Source organism: Neofelis nebulosa, chromosome 9 (assembly GCF_028018385.1).
Source record: "Neofelis nebulosa isolate mNeoNeb1 chromosome 9, mNeoNeb1.pri, whole genome shotgun sequence".
NCBI lineage: Eukaryota > Metazoa > Chordata > Mammalia > Carnivora > Felidae > Neofelis > Neofelis nebulosa.
The window spans coordinates 55824550-55850759 of NC_080790.1; the positions used below are offsets into that span (position 1 = coordinate 55824550).

Sequence of the window (26210 nt, forward strand, 5' to 3'; positions counted from 1 at the left end):
AAAACCATGTGAACTCTGTTTACAACACATCTTGTACCTAAAGGCCCTGGCAATGAATAAAGACTCAAAGATGAATGAAATGACCCCACTTTCAAAGATGTACTGTCTAGTAGGGGAAATAGAGAACAAAGAAATATCTTACAGTGTAATATATATAAAATCTCTTTTGTGTCTATACAAAAATAGCCTAGAGACGGGAGTAACTGATTTTTTTTTCTGGAGAAGTCAATGAAAAGGTAAACCTAAGCAGGATCATAAAATGTAAATAGTTGATTGTTTCCTTTGCTGTACAAAAGCTTTTTATCTTGATGAGCTCCCAGTAGTTCATTTTTGCTTTTATTTCCCTTGCCTTTGGAGATGTGTTGAGTAAGAAGTTGCTGCAGCTGAGGTCAAAGAGGTGGTTCCTCTAGGATTTTGATGGTTTCCTGTCTCACATTTAGGTCTTTCATCCATTTTGAGTTTATTTTTGTGTATGGTGTAAGAAAGGGGTCTAGTTTCATTCTTCTGCATGTTGCTATCTAGTTCTCTCAGCACCATTTGCTAAAGAGACTCTTTTTTCCATTGGATACTCTCCTGCTTTGTCAAAGATTAGTTGGCCATACATTTATGGGTCCAATTCTGGGTTCTCTATTCTATTCCATTGGTGTATGTGTCCTGCCTTGATGATAACAGCTGTGACTAATGAATGGATAAAGAAGATGTGGTGTATGTATATGTATGTATGTACATATGTACATACATATGGAATACTACTTGGCAATGGAAAAGAATGAAATCTTGCCATTTGCAACAATGTGGATGGAACTGAAGGGTATTATGCTAAGTGAAATAAGTCAGAGAGAGACATATATGTTTTCTCTCATATGTGGAATTTGAGCAACTTAGAAGACTATGGGGGAAGGGAAGGGAAAAAGTAGTTACAAACAGAGAGGGAGACAAACCATAAGAGAAAAAACTGAGGATTGATGGAGGGGGCGGAGAGGAGGGAAAAATGGGTGGTGGGTATTGAGGAGGGCACTTGTTGGGATGAGTGCTGGGTGTTGTATGTAAGTGATGAATCATGGGAATCTACGCCCGAAGCCAAGAGCACACTGTATACACTGTGTGTCAGCTAACTTGACAATAAATTGCATTTTTTCAAATAATAAAAATAAAATAAAATGTAAATAGTAGTGTGCTAAGGACACAAGAGAAAGATGGCTTATATACCAGGAATAATATTTAGAAGAACATGGAAGAGTGAAACCAGTGAAAGAGAGACTGAGAGAGAGACCATTGCAAGCAGTTCATTGTTACAGAACATGAGTGGGAAGGCATCGGGGGTGAGGCTGACCATGCTTTCAGGGCCTAAATCACGGAGAGTCTTTTACGCAGTACTAAGAGAGTTGGCTTCTAGTCTGTGGCACTAATGAACCATGGCTGAGGTTTAGGCTTTAAGAAAGATATCTCCAGTGGTACTTTGGAGGCTGGATTATGAATTTGAAGGGAGAGAAACAAGGATGAGTAAGGCTATTTGGGAGGCCATTATATAGTCCAAACAAAAGAGGATGTAGGGCTTAGCTAGAAAAGTAGAGACAGGAGAAAATAGAAATGACAACTATTAAAAAGGGGGGTTGGTAGGTTGAATTTGGAGAGTCAGAGAAGGGAATGAGCCATGATGACTTTTGATCCTTAGCAAAGAAGCCCAGTGCAGCATTTAAGGAAGGGTGTTACGCACAGATGCAGGTATTAAGGGTAGTCTTAAAATTGTTTTCAATTACTCATCACTAGCAGTGGCAATTTTGTCAACTAGTATTCGGATTCTGCCTGCATCTTCTGTATTCCGGGGATAGGGAAGTGGCAACGTCTATAATACATGACTGCACTTAGCAGATGCCTGGAAAAAAAATTGGTAACTCCCTAGGAGGCCCTATGAGAACAGCCCAGAAATTACAGTCAACAGAGTTGAGCCAGAGCTGGCCCTGGCCAAAACAACCAGTTAGAATAGGGGAAATTCAGCAAATCATTCGGTTATGTGGCCTGTGTAATATGGCCCCCTACTAACTCCAATCCTACAAGAAAGATACACATACACATATAGAGATGTACACAAATACATCAGAATAATTTGAAGATTATTTTAACAAATTATTGTATATTTTGACTGTCAATGCCATGTTCATGGAAACTAAAATGATCTTAATATAGGAGGAACCCACTTATTTCAAAAGCAAGCATTTGTTTCGGATATATTCTGAAATGCTAGCATTTGTTAGGGGAGAATTTTCTACTGGATATTTTTCTAATTTCTGCCCTTTCTCTGTCTGCTCTTGTCCCAGGGATCTTAGCCTTTTGCAGTGCAATTATTCTCTGAAAATAATGAGTGTATCTAGCTGTGCCCTGGGCACAGTGTTGTATTTTACATGGTTACATCATTTATTCCTCCCAACAACCTACAGGTTGAAATTGTTATTACCCCAATTTTCAGATAAAGAAACAAAAGCAGAGAGGTTAAATGACTTGCCCAAGATTACATAGCTAGCAAATGTATAGACACTTCAATCCCAAGATGTTTGACAGCTTGTCCAAGTGGTCTTAGCCACTTTCCATGTCTGGTTCACTTGGATTTACAGATGAAGCAGGTTTTCTTGTGTACAAGACCAAAACTCAACCCCATCAGTCATTATTATCAATCATTTTTGTCATTTCATAACCTCAGAGTTTAAATCTGTAGTCCTGTGATCCCCTACCAACCCAGGAAAACCTAAAACAATGAAATTGCACTTGCCTGGTCTGCTGACTTTACACCAAGATCCAGCTAAACTGCATGAACTGTCAAGGCTAAAACTAGGACTTCTATCTTAGCTAACACCTGTGTCTGTCTCTCTCTCTCTCTCTCTCTCTCTCTCTCTCTCTCTCTCTCTCTCTGTTGAAATATATTATAATTAGCTGCTCTTCCTGGGAGAGACTGTAAAACTGAATGCAATTAAACAAAAAGAGAGACAGCAGATTTTATAGCAAAAAAAAAAAAAGTAATTTGGAAAGCCAACTAGATGGATGCATATTCAAAAGTAGCAATTTCACAGGCAAGGCAAACCTCCCTTATTTTGCAATAATGTACTGTGTACTGACTGGTAACCAGTGTAGCCTTTTGCACATGCTTGGGACTCTATCCTTGTCCACTGGTACTCACAAAATGGGTTTGGTTGAATTAGGACATTTAATAGAACAGCCATTATCTGGCTGTGGTTTCACATTAGTCAAGGACCACAATAAGCAGGTGACATGTGGCATACAGCCCATGATCCTTACTAGCCAAACGGCCCAGTGAGGGCGAAGTGTGTGTTACAGATACTCAGACAGGCTCCTGTGCTATAACTAAAGGTGTGCAGTGTGGGACCAGTTGCCTCGTTGCTCTCCGTCAGTTCTCCGGCTGTGAAATGACCATGCTGATGCCTGCCCTACTTCCCTCAGGAGAACATGGTGAGATTCAGAAAGGGCTACAAACAAATTGTTTTATTCAAGTTTGGCTAATGAAAAGCCTATAATACAGCTATTTGTAGAAATGTGTTCATTTGTTGCTGAACAGATACTAGTCCCTGAGCACAGTTCTAGGGGAAGACCCAGTTACTTACCATTCATTAAAATGACTCATCACTTTCCTAAAACTGCATGTGGGAACTGTCAGTGTCCAAAAGGTAGATCATGAAATAACCCATGGCCCAGTCACTAAAAGCTGAAAAGATTTGTAAGTGCCTCAGAAAAGTTCACAACTTAGTTGGAGAAAAAAAATTAGTCAAGGCAGATGTGTAGTGCAGGTTTGTAGCTGGGGAGAGGCAGACTTAGGGAGAAGAAACGCAGAAAAAAATTAAAGCTAAATGTTAGCCTCATCCTAGAACAGACCAGCCTGGAGATACTCTGGGTTTTATTGAACAGTTGCAAGGTAGCTTTAATTTAGCACTATATTTTGAAAGGTTTGCTATACCAGTGCTCTTTCCAACATTGCTTGTGTGTTTTTGGCTATGCCTAGAGGCCTGCTGTGGACTGATGGATGTCCAGGTGTGGAAAAGGATGCTAGCCATTTGTTTGCACTGTGGATTTATTTCTTTGCACTGTCTTTGCTCCTCCTAATTAAAATAGTAAACATTATTGTACTCAAAGCTTAAATAGCCCCCTGGACATGAGAGTGTTATGAATTAATAAGTAGAAGTAAACTCCTTTAATACGCCTCTTCCTCATATCAAATCTTTCAAATGCAAAGCCCATTTGCAGTAAAAATCAGAGAAATGTAAAAGGCAACCTGATATTGAACATGAAACCAAACTCTCACAAAAAGCAACATAACAAGCAGGAAAAAAGGAATTTTGAAAATTATCTTCCAAAAAAAAAAAAAAAAGAAAAAATTATTTTCCTAAAGAATTCTGAATCCCCAGTGCTCTATTTTCCCAGGTTAAAAAGAAGTCAGACTATTGTAGGCGTTCTGAACTAGGTTACTGAGTAGCCATCTGTAGCAGGCCAGCCCCTGGATGTCGTGCCCCTGTTAATGAAATCTGGATGTGCACTCGTAAACGGACCTGGTGAACGGTAGATGTCAGCCATTGGGTGATGGGCAATCATCAATCATCCATTGTCAGTTACTTCTGTCCCAGTGAGTAAGCCTTTATTTAAAGCATAAAGTAAGAATGTTGCCAGACCACAGGAACAAGCCCTGAGCTGTTTGCAGGTGCTGCTATTCACAGCTGCCAATTAAACCCCTGACATTTCCATCTTGGCCATGAGGCATAGCATATGCTTTTGACATACCAGTTTTTTAAAACAATATCATCTATCTCAGATTATCAATACATATGTCTTATTCTTTTCCCATGCTTACAACATTAGGCTTTTAAAAATATCTTGTTTTAGAAGTAGAAGAAGGAGAAACAGAAAAACTCTAGTGAACTGAATTATTAAGATGTACACATAGCATTTTCTTGTAACTGGGGAAGTGACCAGCATTTTAGATGTGGAAAGTCATCTGTGATGCCTAAATATACATGGCAGAGACGACTTTGAAGATTTCAGCTTTTGGTAATCTTGTCCCTACATTTCTTTCTGAAAATTTTTCTTACTCTCTGGTAACCAAATGCTACCTACTCATCTCATGTAAATTCAGTGCTGTTAGAACTAGATATTAAATTTTTTATTATATGACTACATTCCAGTTCTTTTCATTGGGATTCAAACATAAGTATGCCTTGTGTTGGAAGAATTTTGTGAAATTTGCCAGACTTTTTATTTGGTCTCGATTGTAGGTCCATGAAAGGGTGTACTCCTATGCACAGTTTACATGATGCCTTTACTTCCACATATTTCCAGGTTGGAGTATAAAAGCATGCCACCACTTTTGAAGGATTATAGATACTGTGGACATTTCATCTATAAATACCATGAATAGGAAAAAGAGAGAGAGCGAGAGAAAGCTCTACATACACCTTTTGGGAATATTTCCCATTTGTAACTGATTTACCCATTTTTCTAGCTCTTGGTAAGGGATGAACTTTGGTTACAAACAGAAATTTGAAGTAAATTATTCTTGCTGATCAGTGTTTAGAAAATGGGGCACCTGGGTGGCTCAGTCGGTTTTGCATCCAACTCTTGATTTTAGCTCAGGTCATGATCTCACAATCCGTGGGACTGAGCCCCATGTTGGGCTCTGTGCTGACGGCATGGAGCCTGCTTGGGATTCTTTCTTTCCCCCTCTCTCTGCCCCATTCCCGCTCACACTCTTGTGTGCTCTCTGTTTCTCTCAAATAAATAAACTTAAAAAAAAAAATGAAGATAGGTTCTGTGTGGTCTTATGTTGTTTCACAAGAATTAGGTCAAAATCAGCTGTGATTGGAAGTGTAAGGCTTTGTTTTTCTAGGTCCAGCAACAGACTTTCTGATCTGAGACTGCCTCGGCCTTTCTCCCCATCCCCTGTTCATCTGGCAGAGCTATACACTTACTTCCACGTTCTGTGGAGTCCCCGATTCCCACTGATTTCAGGGACTTCTGTTGGGGAAAGCAAATCTGACAAAGCCAGGGTCTCTCTGTCTTATTTTGTTTTATCATGGCAGAAATTTTATGTTATTTTCTCACTTCTCAGCAGGGGAAAAGTTGCTATACTCTTTGAGGGAGGCTCAGCCGATTTCCATTGTAAAAAGAAGAGAAAATTTGTTACTGCTGTTTGTGTAACGAAGGGCTACTAAAGGAGCTATCTTCTAATAAAAAGATGGCTTTGCTCTGTAAATTAATTTTATAATAAAAGCTGCCCTACGAATATATCGAATGGTGAAAATCTGAAGTAAATATGTTAGCACATCAAGAATACCTGTGTGTTTGAAATGAAAATTCGATGACTTACAGCGTCCTTGAGCCCTTGAGCCATATGCACACGTATTTCTTAACAGAGCTGAGGATGCTGTGCAGTGGCATCAGCTTTGGGCTGCTCAGTTGGGACAGTGTCCACAGGCTTTGAGATAAAAGTGAAAGGTTGGGCCACTTACCTCCACCGATACCAGGTCTTCCAGGTGCCTCTGGTTGTAGCAGTAATGAGAGCGATGATGGCAGCAGTAATGCTAATAATAACAGTAATGGCAGCTACCATTACAGATGGCAGCTTTGTATGGTGGTTGAGAGCGCGGATTCTGTAGGTAGACTGTAGATCCTGGCTCTGCCACGTACTAACTCTGTGATCCTTGGTAGATTGCTTAACACTTCCGTGCTTCAGCTGCTTCCTCTGTAAAATGGGGGTAGTAATAGAAGCTACCTCATCGGTGCATTGAATGCTTGGAGTAGTACCTGGCATGTACTACAAGAAGTACCACTAGAGCATTAAAGAAATGAGTATGCCTAGAACAGAGACTATATCATTATTCCTGTTTTTCATGGAGGCAGACTGAGGCCATGTGAGGCTTCCAAGCCAGCAATTCACCACATTTTAGCCTGGGTTGGTGTGACTTCAAGACCAGTGTTCTTTCTGCCGGTCCTCCAGGCTTTCTATTGTAGGCGTCATTTCACAACTTACACCATTGATCGGAAAGGGGTTGAAGAAAAGAGACAGTGTTTGAAACTTGGAAAATGCAGGCACTCCGGAGTATCAGAGCAACAGAAATCATCTAAAGACAGGGGACAGTAAACATTTTCCCAAAGCCAGAAGGTCAGGTAGTCACCACACATAATGCTCCTGAATGAATGAACTCATTCATTTATTCAACAGTTATGCGTGTCCCCCACCTTTCTGCACAAGGGGCAGCAACCTCACATGTAGCCACTTAACGAGTAAGAGGATGTGTTTTATGTGATTTTGTCAAAGAAAGAGGCCCACGATAACTTTAGGAAATGATACTAATGAGAAGATGCCAGTATTTTTTCTGGCAGTTGAATCCAGTTTGGTAAATTCTGGGGCTCTGTCTTCTCCCCTTCCTCAATGTCTCGAGGCAGAGCAAGCTGGCCACAGAATGAGGCAAGGGCTGTCTGTCCCAGGCTGGGTCTCATCAGTACATTTGTGTCTCTTGTGGTTGTCTTTATCCAGCCTAACTGGTATTGTTTTTGGCACTCTTAACATTATGATGTTATGTTTCAAATGTTTCCAAAACTGAAACACACAAGGTCTTTCATTTCCTTTCTGCCTACTAAGATTATTTCAGCTCCACACATGCAAAGCAGAGTATTATGCAAGAAATTAATCATATCAGAGCAAAGTAGCTACTGAAAAATTGCCAAACACCATAAACATTGGTCAAAATGGAGTCCAACCATTTTCACAGAGAATAATTGAAGCTATGGATTCACTTGGGGTAACTAAGCAACTTTTCATTATGAATTATAAAGCTTTTCAAACATAAAATGATATCTGAGAGGAGTGCATTACCTAAAAGGTTTCGATAAGCAATGAAAGGAGCTTTAAAATATGCAGCAGGGATCAATCATCCAGCTGTATAGCGTTACTTATACTTTGTGGCGTCACCTACATTCCTTGATAAACAATGTCCCATAACCTCCGAGCATTCCCATTATTTTCGTCAGCACCCAGACATAAGAAGTGACAAAAATGTCAGATGATGTTTTATTTACTAATATAAAACAAGTTCTCGTGGAAGTAGACATTCTACGACAATGGAGGTTTATGAAGCACATTTCCCAGCACCAAAAATGATTCACGTTGTCCAAGAAAGATAAAAAGCCTGCTGTTAGTGATGAATTTTAATTGGAATGTTACTCATCATGGGCATGAATTTCTTTCATTTGGGAGATGACATGTCCTGCTTCTGTTGTGGAAGGACAGTTGAGTCTGCCTGAAAAAGAAAAGGTAGCTAAAACACACTTTTGACACCCAAAAGGAAGTTGTCCTGGTGTCACCTGCCGAAACAAGTATTCTGATGTCTTCCAGTCATCGCTTTGCAGGCGACGTTTTTGTCAGTTACATGTAAAATCAAACCCAGCATTCAGACTCAGATGCAGAGAAGTTCTGCCTTCCTCTACCCTGTTTATGAAAAAAATCAAATGAAATGGGAGCGTCAATTGGGAAAATCACTTGATGGTATGGAAGAGTTGGAATTAGCTGTAGAATTCTACCAAAGGTGCAGCGAGATAGAGTGAGCAGCACAGAAGAAAAAATGACAATTGTAGATTCTCTTTGTTTTGACAGAAGAGGGCCTGAGTGTGGCATATCAACATTGACTGATGCTAGGTAGTAGAGAAAGGGAACTAGTAAAAGGTCAGGAAAGTGGAGTTAAAGAGGGTGAGGTGCATGGAGACTGGAAAGGTAAAAGGGGTGGCGGGGAGGAGAAGGGTGAGGAAGAAAGGCTAGATATATGAAAAGTTTCAGGACCTCACGTCCTTTGCAAAAAGAAAATCGTTTACCAACCTTTATGTGATTCAGGAAATACTGTGGTTTAAGAAGGTTTAAACTAATGCAGTGGGCATTGGTCTCATGATTGTGGGGAGAAACTACTTCTCCTGAGTAGGACAAATAGGGTGGCTGCAGCCAGCCCCTTCGGAACTCGATATAAAAACATCAATTTGCATCATGGAACCTTGGCCGGCCTGCTTTGTGGCGGTGGTACAAAGCAGTCAATGCTCTATAGATACACAAATTGATTACTTCAATTACCAAAATCAATTTTCCAGAATAGAGTGAAATACATGGAAACGTATCTCAAAAGGTCATTTAAAATTAGCCCAAACTACCAACTGAAGGCCCTGCATTCAGAAGAGCACCTTGCTGCACATTGTAACTCTCCCTTTCCTGTATCTTTGCCTACGTAAGGTCTGAGGCTAAAAGCACCCAGCTGGAACCTGGTGAAACAACAACCAAATTGCATTGCTCCCTGTGCACTCATGAATCTCTTAATAAGCTCACCTGATACAGTTCTTAGTATGGAACCAGGGTTTACTCCTGTAAGTAAAAGGGTCAGGTCTATTCTCCCCCCCACCCCCGCCCCCCCCTTAATAGATATTGTTTGAATTACGGCTTTCCTTTCAAATTGTGGCTGGCCATGTATGTTTTGGGATATGTTGTATGTATTGCATAAACACATAGACCATTTTCTGTTCAGATACTATATACTTTTATGTGCAACACGGTTATCCACATATATATAATATCTCTCATGCAAATATACAAAAATTCATGAGGATGTTTTGCTCTCTTAAAATCCTTTCAGATTGCTTGGATGATTTTCTTTACATGTTTTCAACTTACCTAACGGCAAACCTCACTTCATTCTACACTAGTCTAATTAATTTGACAGGACTGGAAACTTGTTCTTCCTGTTCACACTTATTCATCTTTTCAGAATGCCCTGTAGGGAGGATGAAGCACAATAAAGCAGTATTTACCAAATGCCTTAGTGCTAAATGCCCTTTTATGCTGACTCGGCACATTGGTGGCATGGAGTAGATCTGACTTTAGGGCAGCCTAACAAAAATGACATTTTCTAGAGTATCATCTATTTAAACAGGTCTTAAAGAAGGGAACTATGTCCGTTTTTCCCTGAAGTTTTACAGTGGGCTCTGGGGACTACAATTTATCCCTACTGTATCTGAAATCTTTGCTAAAGAAATGACAGAGGTATCATATTTTGCAAGATAAGCCTTCAGTCTGCAGTGGCAAATGTAGAGATAATTTCAAGTTTTTTTAAGAACTGCAGACATAACCTGAAACATACCGAGCATTTTGAGAGGGGGTGGGTTGAAAGGCAGAATCGATAGATGCAACCAGGGAGAAGGGCTTTTCCTTTTAGGCTAACTTTGAAATTCTCCTCAGAGAGCAAACTTTTGATAGGGGGCAAAGATTCTTACAAGGTTGGTACAGGTGGATAATTAAAAAAATAAGAGTGAATTTATCTGCATACATTATTTAAATACCTAAAGCATTTCTCTGCTTTAATGATAAATTACGATCAGTAAAATCTGTTGGCTGCCTTCAAGCTAACTAATGGATCACTAATCAGCAACAGTCGAATCATCCTAACTAAGGTGGAATAAATGTCTCCAAGGAAGCTGCAGTTAATTTTTTCGGTCTAAACCTGTACAGATGCTGACATATACGTACCTATATTCTTGTACACTACACACTACATATGTGTGTGTGTGTGGATATGTGCATACATGTATTTGTATGCACACATTAAAAACCTTTGACACCTTCTTGTTCACCCACCACTGCTCTATTCTTCTTGGTATGTTGTATAAGAAAGATTGTTCCTGCCACTAATTAATCCTTAAAGAGATTGGCTGATACATCTCATTGTTACCAATACATTTTTAATTGTTCATTTTACTCCAGCACCATTTGAACACAAGTCAATTTGCAGTTTCATTAAAGGACAGAAAAGGCCTGGGGTCTGTCCTTGGTTTCAAAAAAGAAAAGGATAAAAAGCAGGCAAAATTTCAGAAAGAATGTTAATCCTCGAATTAATCAAGCAAGAATTAATGTGTGCTGCTACTTGAGTGCCTAAGTCTTCTTGCCAAGAAGTGCACTTTGTCATACCTACCCCTCCGGAGAAACCTCTTTACAAGCTTTGTGGCCAAATACCCTGGCAACTAATGACGAGCTTTGAAGCAACATTCACAGACCATTTGCTTTGATGACATTTGGAGGCTTTTCTCCCCTCATTCCCATTCTATTGTTAAGTAGAGTACACATGCCATACAGCCTTTGAAAACTAATCAATACAGTAAGATTTGTCAGGTTGCAGCTGACTAGTATTACATCTTAAAACTCTTTCCTTAGCTGACTTGTTGTACACATTTTTAAGTTAAACCTTATGAAGGGGGTTGGGTAGATTAGCCTTACCATATTCACAGGCACACTAGTATGACATGGCTCTTTCTTCCATATTTTAACATCAAAAGCTCATAATCTGTGTAAGTTAACCTTCCATAAAACTAAAATTATATGGTCATCATACATAATCTGATGATTGATTACAGCTGTCAGAAAGGTCACAAATTGTAAATGTTTACTACAGTTGCACCATGAAAATTACTACGTACTTTAAAAAAATCCATCTAGAGGAAATAGACAGCTTACATTCATAGGTTGCAGAACTGAAGCATATATGTTTTCGTGACTTTTAGCTCTCTTAAAATCAATGTTAAAACCCTTAGGTCTGATTTTTCATTTCAATGTCTTTGTGTAATGTGCCTCAACCATACCTCATCTAATTTAATAAGATGCAAGCTAAGGAAGTACTTAAGTTACTTATCAAGGGTTTCAGATGACACATTATTATTGTATTCAAAAGTCAATATTTGCTAATCATGTTAGTACAGGAACTGTTCCAGGCCTACAATTCTTAAATTGCAGAGATATTTAAGATTAATTAAACCTATCTCCCCTGGTCCTCTCTCTTCACCTCTGTGGAAGGAGTAAATCAATGACATCCTATGTAAGCCCAGAGAGCCAGAGCTTCAAGCCTCAAAGCCACTAACATCCTTAAGCCTCTGTTTGCATCGGCGCCCCGGAGTTGAGCTTTGCCATTTCTCCACGGTTTAAGGAACGGTTGCGTGTTTTGAGAGCAAAGTTCACCAGTTTGCTTGATGTAATTAGAGAGGTATGACCGTTCCTGAACATACAACCTGGACTCTGATATTTTTTTAAGTCAGGAGAATGCTGAAATGATCATCTGGTCTGACTTCTTTTTTCTTTTTATATGAAACTTTGTGGATAAATTCGCAGCAGACAAACTTGAAAGGGCACTTGCCGTTTCCGAAGCCGGGCACAATGAGAACCTGTGACTGGGTCCACATCCCTGAAGGGGTTACACTCAAATGACACAATTCCAGTGAACCCCTGACCTCTTGCTTATACCCTTGAGCGGAGACAGCCAGCTGTTCAAAGGTCAAGGCTCCTTTACTTTTAGACAGTAGACTCGTTACACAGGAGCCATTTCTAATCTAATGTTACGTACAGAGCCCAGGACCTGGCTGAGATTAAGTGATAAATAAAACTTTGAAGTCTTATTAACATGTATTGACTAGTAGAAAACTGCAAAACATAGTACTTCAGTGATGACTACATTAGCTGCTAGTTCAGTTCCCTAAGGAGAGACTAGTGCATTAGCCCAGTGTGCCACCCAGCATATATTTACAGGTAGTTCGTGAAAACAGTAATGCTATGCACACTGAATATCTGGAACATGAATCAATGGAGACCAGCTAATTAGGTTATAAATGCATTGGTTTTATTTTTAACGTGTCCTCAAATAGAGTCTGCGAGTAAGCATTCTGAAACGGGGCTCTTAAACTGAGAGAAGCGACAATCAGATTATTCTCTGCCACTCTCCAATCAATCCAGAAGAGGCAGGTAAAATACTCTGATGCATATTCTATATAATCAGAATGACACATCCTATTAATATTCCAATTACTGTTGAACTATTAGCAATGCCTGAGTCTGGTGTCTTAAAGCCTCATAGCAGTAATCCGGGAACTTCGTGTCATCTTTTGTATTCATTCAATTTAAAACGAGACAATTTTCCCTTTAAAGCACTTTTATTAAACATTATTTTATGCATGGATTTAACATCCTAATTGATTTAGGTGGACTCTCAGAATGAGATGCTAACTCCTTTTGTTCTTTTCTTTGCTGAAAGAGGTCAGCAGCTGTGATCTTATTTATAAATTTAAATGCCAAATTTTAGCACAGTGAGTTATTATTAAAATAATAGTTATTCATGTTCATAAAAAATCTCTATTCGCACTGTAAAAACCAGGAATCCGATAATTTAATAAACTGGTCTAGAGTAAGAATGGGCCAGAATTGTCACTCAGAACACATAAAAATCATAAAATCGTACACATGAAAGTGACTTTGGAAAAAACACTGAGATGTTTCCACTCTTCTAAATATTGCCTCAACCTAAAATTTGCTTCTTTTTTTTTTGAAGCTCATATAGGAATATATTCAGTACCACAGAAAAAATACAGTTCTATAAGCGAAATATAGAACTACTAGTTGAAAAAGTCAAACTTGCCAGCATTTCGTCCATGTTTTAGGTTGTTTGTTTTATCTTAAATTGATTTTGGTTAAATGAGTTTGTGTGATGGTACAGTGTAGATCAACCTCTGCTTTCTTACATTATGTAGCTGCTACTGGCCATGAATATCATGAATGTGGCACATAATGCTGATGCCTTGGCACAGCTTGAGAGGAGTGGATAAAGAAAAAGGTGGATGCTGGGGCACCTGGGTGGCTCAGTTGGTTAAGCGTTGGATTTTGGCTCAGGTCATGATCTCATGGTTTGTGGGTTCGAGCCCCGCGTTGGGCTCTGTGCTGACAGCTCAGAGCCTGGAATCTGCTTTGGATTCTGTGTGTGTGTGTGTGTGTGTGTGTGTGTGTGTGTGTGTGTATGTGTGTGTGTCTCTGCAGCTCCCCCCACTCGTGCTCTGTCTCTCTCTCTGTCTCTCAAAAAGAAATAAACTTAAAAAAAAAAGAAAGAAAGAAAAAGGTTGATGGATATGAGAAATGTTTTGGGGTAAAGTCTAAAAGATGAAAGGTTGAAGTTGGGATATGAGTAAAATGGAGGAATCAAGGAGGATCAAGGAGGAATCAAGGCTTATGGCTTGAGAAATTGAGTAGATAGTTATTTCCAAAGATGGAAAATACTGGGGGGAAGAGGTTGAGTTGGGGTCTGCTGGTGCATGCAATAAAGACTTCTCTTTGGACATGGTAAGTTAGAGATGCCCACGTGGAGATATCAAGGGTGCATTTGGATATTTAAATCTGAAGCTCAGAAGTAAGGTATTGACTAAAGATGTCAACTTAAGCATTGTCAGCATACATATGGCGTTAAAAGCTATGAAAATGGATGAGCTAACTCAAGGCCTGAGTATAGAGAGAAAAGAGGGACTGAACTCTGAAGAATCAGCATTTAAAACCCAGGCAGTACGTAGCCTCTGTGTCAGGGCCAGAGACCACGCTCCAGAAGACTTGATCAGATGACCCAAGATGCGATTTGAAAGGCATTCCTTTCCTCATACCCTAAAGAACTGTACCAAATTGAGATATATACTTGTGAAGGATCATTTTATTGTTCTTATTTTTATTTTTATTTTTTTATTAAAACTTCAATACAGAGCACACCACAGCCGTTCTGGAGCTTGGGACTCTAAAATGGCAGAGCAGCTTTCTCCGGGAAAGACGACAGACCAGGTGTGTACCTTCCTCTTCAAAAAGCCTGGTAGACAAAAAGGGGCTGCAGGCTGCAGAAAGCGCCCCATCTGCAACCAGGAGTCTGGAGACGGCAGCAGCAGCAGCAGCAGTGACGAAGGCAGCACAGTGGTTCGCCCGGAAAACAAGCGGGTGATCCACAATCCGATGATACAGAAGACCCATGGTGGTGGTAAACAGAGGGTGGCTGCTCTGTTGAGCAGCAAGGAGGAGGAGACCGAGCCTCAGAGCCTTGGCATGGTGTACAAGTCCACCCGCTCAGCAAAGCCTGTGGGACCAGAGGATATGGGGGCGACTGCAGTCTACGAGCTAGACACAGAGAAGGAGCGTGACGCACAAGCCATCTTTGAGCGCAGCCAGAAGATCCAGGAAGAGCTAAGGGGCAAGGAAGATGACAAGATCTATCGGGGGATCAATAATTATAAGAAATACATGAAGCCCAAGGATACGTCTATGGGCAATGCTTCCTCCGGGATGGTGAGGAAGGGCCCCATCCGAGCTCCCGAGCATCTTCGTGCCACTGTGCGCTGGGATTACCAGCCCGACATTTGTAAGGACTACAAGGAGACCGGCTTTTGTGGCTTTGGAGACAGCTGCAAGTTCCTCCATGACCGTTCAGATTACAAGCATGGGTGGCAGATCGAACGTGAGCTTGATGAGGGTCGCTATGGTGTCTATGAGGATGAAAACTATGAAGTGGCAAGCGATGAGGAGGAGATACCATTCAAGTGTTTCATTTGTCGCCAGACCTTCCAGAATCCAGTTGTCACCAAGTGCAGGCATTATTTCTGCGAGAGCTGTGCACTGCAGCATTTCCGCACCACCCCTCGCTGCTATGTCTGTGACCAGCAGACCAACGGTGTCTTCAATCCAGCGAAAGAATTAATGGCTAAGTTGGAGAAGCATCGACCTGCAGAAGAGGGTGGTGCTTCCAACTTCCCAGAAGATCTAGATGAGAGTCGAATCCCCATTACTTAGTTTTCCCATTATTCTCATACCTCAAAATAAATATTTTGTGCTAAGCAACTGATTTGAAAATGAGTACAGTAAGAGGGTAGGAAAAAAAAGAGGCCGAGGGACATGCTAACCATACTCTTGAATCAGAACCTTTGCAGTTGCTGTTCCCTGTGTTTCTGGGACACTTCACCCTCAGAATTCTCTATGACTCACTCCCTCACATTCTCCTGGTATCCATGCAAATGTCATCCATTTAAGTGAGGACCTCACTGACTGCCTTATTTAAAATAGCAACACCAATCCTGTCCCTATCACTGTCTATCCTCCTTCCTCTGTTTTTTCTCCATAGAATTTATCACTGTCTGGTATATATTTACTTGTTATTTGCTTGTTTCTCTCTCTTCTCACTAGAACATAAGCCCTGTAAAGAATTTTGTTCCCGTTTCACTGCTGTGATCACAAAATATCTCCCACCCCAACCCTGCAAATACTTGACACACAGTAGGTTCTCAATATATTTTTTAAATGAACGAATGAAAGAACAAACCAGAAAAAAGAGATAAAAGGGAACAGCTAATGAAGTAGGAGGAAAACCTGGAGGTATCTCAGAAGCTAAAACAAAAAAAAGGTTTGGAAATGGAATATGGTCTAATATGTTAAATGCTGCAAAAGGGTCCAGGAAGATGATAAAGCAACAAATGCATTACATTTGGCATTATGAGAGTAACTGATGTTGACAAGAGGAGCAGTTTCGGTATAGTGGTTAGGACAGGAGTCAGAATTATTAAGGGTGAGGCGATACTAGGAGATAAGGAAGTGGAAATAGAGGCAGTAGGTAACGAATTTGAGAAAAGCTGCTGTGAAGAAAAGTACGGGTATAAGGCAGTTCATAAAGAGGAATATGAGATGAAGGAAGGGTGTATTATTTGCTCTGGATTCTTAGTGGGGTATTGATTATCTCCTGCCACAATATTGCTGGTTAACAAACAACCATAAAACCTTAGTGGCATTTGATAATACGCAATTTTTATTTCCCTGGCGTGGTTAGCTAGGTGGCTTTGCTTTACGTCTGGAATTTGGCTGATGTAGGCTGGCTTCAGCTGGGATTACTTAAGTATGTTCCACGTGTCTCTCATCCTCCACCAGCCTAGTCTAGGCATGTTCTCCTCGTGACACTGAGCCACAATACCTAAGCGGAAATGGGCAAGTTCTCTTGCCAGTTCAGAACCAGGACACTGTCACTTTGTCTTCATTCTCCTGACTAAAGCAAGCAAGAGGCCAGCTAGATCCAAAGGAGAAGTAGTCCAGTTACTATTGCTATGATGCAAACTGCCCTAAAACTTAGCAACGAAAAATAACCATGTTTTTATCCTTAACAATGTCTTTGGGTCAGGAACTCAGACAGGGCACAGTAGGGTTGGCTTTCCTCTGCCCCATGATGTCTGAAACCTCAGTTGGTGAGATTCAAAGACTAGGGACTGGAATCATCTGGAGGCATCTTTACTTGTGTTTGATAGTGATACTGGTTGTCAACTAGGACTACAGCTGGAGCTCTTGGCTGGAACACTAGCATGTGTCTTCTCCATGTGGGTTAGACTTTCTCACACCATAACAGAATAATTGCTTCTTTCATGGCAGCTCGGAACCCTGAAGGCTGATAACCCAGTGTGTAAAGCACGAAGCAGGTCTTCTTTTATTACCTGGTCTCAGAAGTCAAGCAGTGTCCCTTCTGATGCATTCTGCTGGCCACAAACCAATTTTCAAGCCTTCTCCAGATTTAAGGAGAGGAGGATTATACTCTACCACTTAATGGAGGAGTGGTAAATTTAGGAAATGGATGCAGGCACATTTATGAGTGGGAGGGGGAAGAAGAAAGATGCAGTAGTTTACTTTCTAATATTAGTTGTACTTCATTCGGTGTTGCTTGACCCTATGTATTCATTCTACCTGAGAGCAGCCAACACAGACCAGAAGGTTCTTCACCCTACACGGAAAGAAAATGTATTTTTAACCTGAGACTGGAGCTCCCAGGATAAAGAGTTTATCCAAATTGACTCCACCTACTCGATTTTGAAGTTAAGTCCCTGAAGATTCTTGGGCATGGCTGCTGAAAAAGCTGCTTTACATTTAAAAGTCTCAACAGAGAGTATAAAAGCAAGTGTCAGCAGTCATGTATTATAGGAGTTGGTTCTCAGTGTTTGACTCAGTGATGCCCAGGGCCTTCTCCTGAGACATTTCTAGGGTGGCTTTGGTGTCCAGAAACTTCAGTACAGCAATGCTTTACAGACCATGCTGATTGCAGATTAATTTTGCGAAAACCTATAAGATATTTCAGGTCTTTGAGTTATTTGAGTATTCAATTTAATTTTAGCCACAGATGTTTATATAGGATTTCTCTTATTATTTTATTTGATATATTTAATTGTAATGTGCCATTATTTCAAATCACATTTTGGATATGTTAAACCTAAACATGTGGGAAATAAATGAAACTTTTAAAAGTAGATTCTGCTTTTCCTTGTGGGTTTTCTGGGCTAAAGCATTGAAAATAAGCTGACATCTGTTGTAAATTTATGCTATATATTTCTGGTCTCTAAAACCATACACAACTTTATACAATACAATAAATGCAATGCAATGAAATATATATACAGTAGTTCCCCCCCCCCCCACACTTATCTATAGGGGATACATTCCAAGACCCCCAATGGATGCCTGAAACCACAGATTATACCAAAGCCCAGATATACTATGTATTTTACTGTACATAAATACCTATGATAACATTTAAAAGAGTTTCAAATCTTTGGTGTTACATATTGGATGTAAAAAACCAGATGCAAAATCATTGACAAAATATACTGTTGGAAGAAGGTGAGATCTTTCTCGTGAGTAGGAAGAGGAGTGTTTGAATAAATATCATCAATATTTATAAAGCATTTTGTAGTTTAAAAAAAGTTTTTGAATGGTTTTCTGAATAGCCTTCTGTTGTGTGTAAGGCAGGCATTATTGTTTTATATTCATTTTATAGATGTGGAAACAGGATCAGAATATTTAAATGGTTTTGTTTCACAAAGTAAGGAAATGGCAGAGCTATAATTTGAACCCTGTTTTATTGCATCTCACTGAATGGATTATGTGTGTTTATAAAGATACACCTAAATTTATACGTTTCTATACATGTGTCAATAACATAGGTCAATATTGTGTAATCCATTATCACATATCTAATTGTGTGTATGTCTATAGAAATGAATATACTAATAATTATTTAGATCTTAAGTGCAATCACTCACATATTTTAATAGATACAAATGTATACTTATCCATACATTTTTCCATCTACCTATCAAACTTCTGTTTGATATCTGAAAATATGTTTGCATTTGGTACACATTTTGATAAAGAAGTATTTAAAAGAGGGGCGCCTGGGTGGCTCAGTTGGTTGGGCGGCCAACTACAGCTCGGATCATGATCTCACGGTCTGTGAGTTCGAGCCCCACATCGGGCTCTGTGCTGACAGCTCAGAGCCTGGAGCCTGCTTCCGATTCTGTCTCCCTCTCTCTCTGCCCCTTCCCTGCTTGCTCTCTGTCTCTCTCTCTCTCTCAAAAATAAACATTAAAAACATTTTTAAGTATTTAAAAGAATACAGCTAATAAAGATGCCTTTACATTTTGAAAGTCAAACTAACAGAGCCTTAGTATTTAAAGTTGGCATTTTACCCACTCCTTTTCAGAGCTAAAGGGATTCAATAGTTAAAAATTCTATGAACATTTATGAGGAGGAGCCAAAACAGAGAAAACAGTGTTTACACATAATCCATCCTTGACGTGAACAAAACCTTTGATAAAACTGTAACATAGAAGACTCATCCATAAATTCAAGGGCAAAGAACTTAAGAAAAAACCCAAATGGGCAGGCGTTTACCAGATGCCATGTGGTGTAAGTGGAAAAGACCTGATAAATGTGGGTGAAGCAGAGTAGGTCTCCTGGATTAGCTACCTTCTAAACATGGATCCAGGAGAAGGAAATGGCAAAGAGGAAAGAAAGTCAAAAACACCAAACCACAAGAGCTCAGGCCTAAACGCACAAAAGGCAAAAGGCGAGGTTCTGAGGAGTAAAGTTAAAAAAGGACTTAGGGCAATTCATGAATGTCTCAAACCCATGACCAAGTTTAATGTGCCTTTGTCTTGCCACACCTCCAGGATTCTAAGAATTCATCGTAAGACGAAGAATTCAGTAACCATCCTTTTGGAGAAAAACACTATATTAAATTGCATGATGAATCTAGGACATAGTCTGGTTGCAGAAATGTGAAAATACATGTGTGTTGGGCAGGTAGTACATCTTTAAATCAAGGAAATAAATGTTTGACTTGAACCACTTTGATTAAGAGAAAGATGTATTTAGTGAATAGTACTCAAACGATAACAAGGTTTAACAGAGCAGAGTCTCAGTGAGGTACAATTAAACAAATAGTTAAATAATCTAACATACAAGTGTTTAAACAAGAAATCACAGACTGCCTTGATCACCACTCAGTGCACAGTGCGTGAGTCAGAAGAAATTATTTCAGCACCATTGAAGGGAAGAGCCATGTTGTGCTCAATTCTGGTTGACTTATTGCAAATAAGGGTATCAGAGAAAATGAGAAGTTTATGGCAGAAGGTAGATAAAGTTATTCAGTGACTCAAGGAAATTAATGATAGAGGAAAAGCTCAAAAACTAGGTGCGTCTCTGATGACCTCATTGAGGGAAGCAAAATGACAGGTGTTGCAAAGGCGGATACCCTGAAGGGATCTACATTTATAACAACCAAAAAGGGAAGTCTGAAATCCCCACGAGAGGTAAGCATGAGCAAAATTTAATTGATACCTCTCATCCACCCTTTGATATTAGGTAACATTGGATAGAAAGAGTTCTGAGAAGTGATTAACATGAATGCAAACAATCCAAATATGGACCTGATTAAGAATTCAGAGGGAGAAAAATAAACTCATATGAAGGCACATCTTTTACAATTTTACTTTATCTCGAATTTTTCTGACCCCGAATAAACAGTTAAGGAGAAAAAAAATGTACCCCTATCTTGTCTGGAACTGGTATGTGAATTCAATTTCTCAGTTTTAATATGACGCAAAGCTTTTTTCTTTGTTTATTCTTGTTAAAATATTACACAAAATGAAACCTAAGTAGTTTGTAATAACTACTGTTCAGATGCCACATTTCAGTTATTACGCCGTGTCTTTATGACTCAGAAACCTTTGAGACTAGACCTGTGTGAGATCCTCAGGTTCTGCTCCTCTCACTTATGTTTGCATCTGATCACAGTGATTTGAGCATTTAGTGAAGGAGAACAGAAGGAAAAAAAGTGCTCACGTTGTATAAACACAGAATACAGATTAATAGTAAAGTAAAAGTTCATTTGGCATAAAATGTTGATCAGGATGTCTCTTCAGAATATTTTTATACTAGCCTTGCATTCAAGAAGCATATTTGGATTCTATTAAAAAGAACCCTGACACATTAAAAAAAATTCTCAACATCACTCATCATCAGGGAAATACAAACCAAAACCACAATGAGGTACCACCTCACACCTGTCAGAATGGGTAACATTAACAACTAAGGCAACAACAGATGTTGGTGAGGATGTGGATAAAAAGGATCTCTTGCACTGCTGGTGGGAATGCAAACTGGTGCAGCCACTCTAGAAAACAGTATGGAGTTTCCTCAAAAAAGTAGAACTACCCTATGACCCAGCAATTGCACTACTAGGTGTTTATCCAAGGGATACAGGAATGCTATTTCAAAGGGACACATGCACCCCAATGTTTATAGCCGCACTATCAACAATAGCCAAAGTATGGAAAGAGCCCAAATGTCCATCGATGGATGAATGGATAAAGAAGATGTGGTATATATATACAATGGAGTATTACTTAGTAATCAAAAAGAATGAAATCTTGCCATTTGCAACTATGTGAATGGAACTAGAGGGTATTATGCTAAGTGAAATTAGAGAAAGACAAATATATGACTTCACTCATATGAGGACTTTAAGATACAAAACAGATGAACATAAGGAAAGGGAAGCAAAAATAAAAACAGGGAGGGGGACCAAACATGAGAGACTTTAAACATGGAGCACAGAGAGTTACTGGAGGGGTTGTGGGAGGGGGGCTGGACTAAATGGGTAAGGGGCATTAAGGAATCTACTTCTGAAATCGTTGTTGCACTATATGCTAACTAACTTGGATATAAATTTAAAAAAAATAAAGAGAAAGGAAAAAAATAGCAAAAAAAAACAACAACAACAAAAACAACAACAACAAAGAACCCTCTAGAAGGCCTAGAATCTGCCTAGGAATTAATTAACAAAACATGAACGCCCTTAAACCTCACCATTCTGTAATTGCAAGTAAGGTCATATTAACAGTAATGACTTAGGGCACCTGGGTGGCTCAGTCAGTTGAGCATCCGACTTCAGCTCAGGTCATGATCTCACAATTGGTGAGTTCAAGCCCCACGTCAGGCTCTGTGCTGACAACTCAGAGCCTGGACCTGCTTCGGATTCTGTGTCTCCCTCTCTCTCTGCCCCTCCCCTGATCACACTCTGTCTCTCAAAAATAAACACTCAAAACAAAAACCCAGTAATGACCAATATTCCTGGAGTTAGAAAGGCTATTTTTTAGAATAATATTATATCCAGAAACATTAATGAGAGGAGTGCATCTTGTTTCCTAAAAATTTTAAACTCTGTATAACTGAAGGCAATATTAACAGAGTTGAGAGAAAAAAATGACAAAATGACAAAATAATAGGTTTAAGCCTACATAAAAAGTTATCTGAATATAAAAAAGCTACTACCTTAAAATATGAATGCTCTTGAAAATCTAAAAGATGATTGATAATTACAGGAGAAAATGGACAAGTAATAGATATAAAGCATGTTCCACTACTAATCAAAGCAATGTAAAATGAAATTACAAAATAATATGTTTCGCCTCTCATAAAATGAATTGTTAGTAATCTGAGCTGAGCAGGGTATAGGGGGAATGACAAACCCTCTTAGATGAGAAATGAGATTTTAAATTGGAACATTTTTAGAGGGTGATTTAATAAGATAAATAAAAAATTTAAATGCAAAAATTTTGCCTCAGCAATTCCACTTCTTGGAACATATTCCAATGAAACAATTGGACAAGTACACAAAATTCGTGTGCACATATGTAGAGATTTTATAATAAGGAAATAATATAGATAGATTGAAAATAACCCTGAGAGTTGATGGGGGGTGGGAGGGAGGGGAGGGTGGGTGATGGGTATTGAAGAGGGCATTTTTTGGGACGAGCACTGGGTATTATATGGAAACCAATTTGACAATAAATTTCATAAAAAAATAAATAAGATAACCCTAATGTTTATTGGTCAAATTTGGCTAAATAAAGAATAATAGAGTTATAAAATGGAATATGGTAGAGCCTTCAAAAGGATCAAGTGATTATTATGTAGAGTTTTTCCTGAATGCAAGCACGGTCACACACTAGGAAATCAAGCATAATAACTTTCTATAATAATATATGAGAAGATCACATATCTATAAATGTTTGTTACAGATCGAATAATGTCCCTCCCCAAAGGAAATTCAGGCAATGTGACCATGGAGGCAGGGATTAGAATGACATAGCCAAAAACCAAAGAATGCCAGTAGCTACCAGAAGCTAGACCAGGCAAGGAATGATGCTTCCCCAGAGACTCCAAAGGAATATAGGCCTGCAGACATCTTGATTTTAGTCCAGTGGAACTGCTTTTGGACTTCTGGCCTCTAGAACTGTGACAGAATAAATTTCTGTTGTTTTCAGCAAGTTTCTGGTAATTTGTTACGGCAGGCACTGGAAACTAATACAGATTTGGTGCTGAGAAGGAGATGCTACTGTAACACATACACAAAAATATGAAAATGGCTTTGGAATTGAACAGTGGATCGTGGCTGGCAGAATTTTGAAGTCCATGATAGAAAAAGCCTAGATTTCCTTAAAAGGACTGTTGGTAGAAAAGGGAATCTTCAAGATGTTGCTGGTGAGGGCTAAGAAGGAGAGCATGACGGAGAAAGCCTGTATTGTCTTAAAAGATACATACACTGCCATACACAAGATGTCGGTAGAAAAATGCATGCTGAAGCTGCTGGGAGGGCTCAGAAGGAAATGAGGAACAGTATTTTCAAAACTTGAGAAAAGGGGATCCTTGTTATGTAGTGGCAGAAAATCTAGCTGAATTGTATTCTGCCAGGTTATATGGAAAGCAGAATTTGTAAGTGATGACCTGTGGTTATTTAGCTGAGGAGATTTCTAAGCAAAATGTTCAAAGTTCAGGCTGGTTTCTTCTTGTTGTTTACGATAAAATGGGAAAAGAAAGAGACAAATTAAGGGGAGAATTATTAAGTAAAAGAAAACCAGGACTTGATTTTGGAATTTCTCAGTCTATCCAGACAAAATTAGGAGATTCACTGTTAGAAGTATGTGTTCTGGCAAGATGGCCGAGGGTATAGCTGGCTGGACAAAATTTGCAGGAGAGATTAGGCATGTGTGACTCATGGATACCCTGAACAGTCTCAGTAGAAGTGAGGAATAGAGATGGGGTGATCCAGGAGAGATCTTTGGACGACCATAATGTCTAATGGTGTGAATCTCATGATATATATGCAGACTCACAAAGTGTTTGAAAATGTTATTCCAACACTGCCAGCTGTTATGCAGACATTGCCAACATGGACCAAAAGGCACAGGGAAAGGATGAAATGAAGTAAGGCTTTTGGACCCCCCAAATTCTACAGGCAAGAAACAGAATGATAAAACTACTCAGTTGCAAAAATATTACCACCCTTCAAAAAAAAAAAAAAATGACTCTGAAGGCAGAACCTTGGGCTCAGAGGGTGAAACCATGGAAATGTATACAGTTTTATCTTTATGTGTTTTTACACTAATAGTATCTGATCTTACTCTGTTTCTTTTTTGTATTCAACACTATAATTTTAAAATTTAACCACATTGCTATGTACATATCTAATCTGTTGCTCCCATCTCTGAGTCCTTCCAGGGGATATTCTTGTATATGTCCCTTATAATAGATTCGTTCTCTATGGTAGCACAAGGTAGGATTATAATTCCTGATCCCTGGTTGTCAGGTGGACCATGTGCCTAATTCTAACCAATGAATTGTATGAAGAGTGACATGTGTCATTTCTGGGTTAGAGCATTTATTCACCCATTCAGGACTTCCTAAGACCTGCTTCTCCCTGTGGCTCAGGGATGAGCAATGTTCAAAAAAGGCTGCTTTATCAGCATGGGCCCCAAAGAGACTAGCTGAGTAAGGAAGCCCCTGCTAATGCGTGCTGGACACATAGTGTGAACAAAAATGAACTTGTGTTTATTCAAACCACGGAGATTTGGGGATTCTTTGTTTCACAACACAACTGAGTTTATCCTGACAGCTGTATCTTCTAAGACACTCTGTGAGAATCTATCTGGGGTATATACCCTGGAGCAGAATTGGTATGTGTATACCTAAGTTGGCTAAGTACTGACAGCTCTCCAAGATGGCTACGCCAGTCTACACTCCCTACATGCCCCATCCCTGCCAATATTTCACATTTTCCAGCTTCTAATTTTTGTGACACTAATTGGCATAAATGGATATCTCATTATTTCTTTATTTGCATTTCTCTGATAAAAATTAATTTAAGGAGTTATGCTCATTAGCCTTTGGGAATTTGTTGTCTATACATTTTTTTTGTTGTTCATATGCCTTGTCCATTTTTCTATCATAGTTGCACAATTGTGTTTCCCTTGTTGATTTTTAGGATTTCCTTTTATAAATAATAATCAAAGGATATTAGAATAATCAAGGTCAGTTAGATGTTAAAAATATCTTCTCCATTTGTCTACTTACTCTTTCCATCATGACCTGAACTGACCAAAATTCTTCTTAATTCTCATGTGATCAAAGCACTAATTTTTTGCACTTTGAAATTTTGTTGAAGGGGCGCCTGGGTGGCTCAGTCGGTTGAGTGTCCGACTTCGGCTCAGGTCATGATCTTGCAGTCCGTGAGTTCAAGCACCGTGTTGGGCTCTGTGCTGGCAACTCAGAGCCTGGAGCCTGTTTCAGATTCTGTGTCTCCCTCTCTCGCTGCCCCTCCCCTGCTCATGCTCTATCTCTCTCTGTCAAAAATAAATAAACATTAAAAAAAATTTAAAAAAAATTTTTGTTGAAGAAATCCTTTCCCACTGTTAGGTTACAAGCATGTTTATTAATTTTTTTTAATGTTTACTTATTTTTAAGAGAGAAACAGAGTGCGAGTGGGAGAGGGACAGAGAGAGAGGGAGACACAGAATCTGAAGCAGGCTCCAGGCTCTGAGCTGTCAGCACAGAGCCCAATGTGGGGCTCAAACCCATGAATTGTCAGATCATGACCTGAGCCGAAGTCATGCTCAACAAACTGAGTCACCCAAGCACCCCTACAAGCATATTTTTATATACCCTATTCTGAAGGCTAGAATGCTAAAATGTTGAA

The 26210-nt window shown here is 39.4% G+C and overlaps 1 protein-coding gene across 13 annotated transcripts in view; it reads left to right on the forward strand.

Annotated features, from left to right (window-relative positions):
• Positions 1-26210, forward strand: part of LOC131484997 (E3 ubiquitin-protein ligase RNF113A-like) — a 505434-nt gene that overhangs the window by 474966 nt on the left and 4258 nt on the right. For 12 of the 13 annotated variants that reach the window (XM_058683876.1, XM_058683878.1, XM_058683883.1 and 9 more), the window contains one exon: positions 14587-18143. The exons of the other annotated variant lie outside the window; for it this stretch is intronic. In XM_058683876.1, the coding sequence (XP_058539859.1) occupies positions 14587-15658 (1072 nt within the window). In that variant the 3' untranslated portion in view covers positions 15659-18143. Of the gene's footprint in view, positions 1-14586; positions 18144-26210 lie in introns of those variants that run through there. 13 annotated transcript variants of the gene reach the window in all.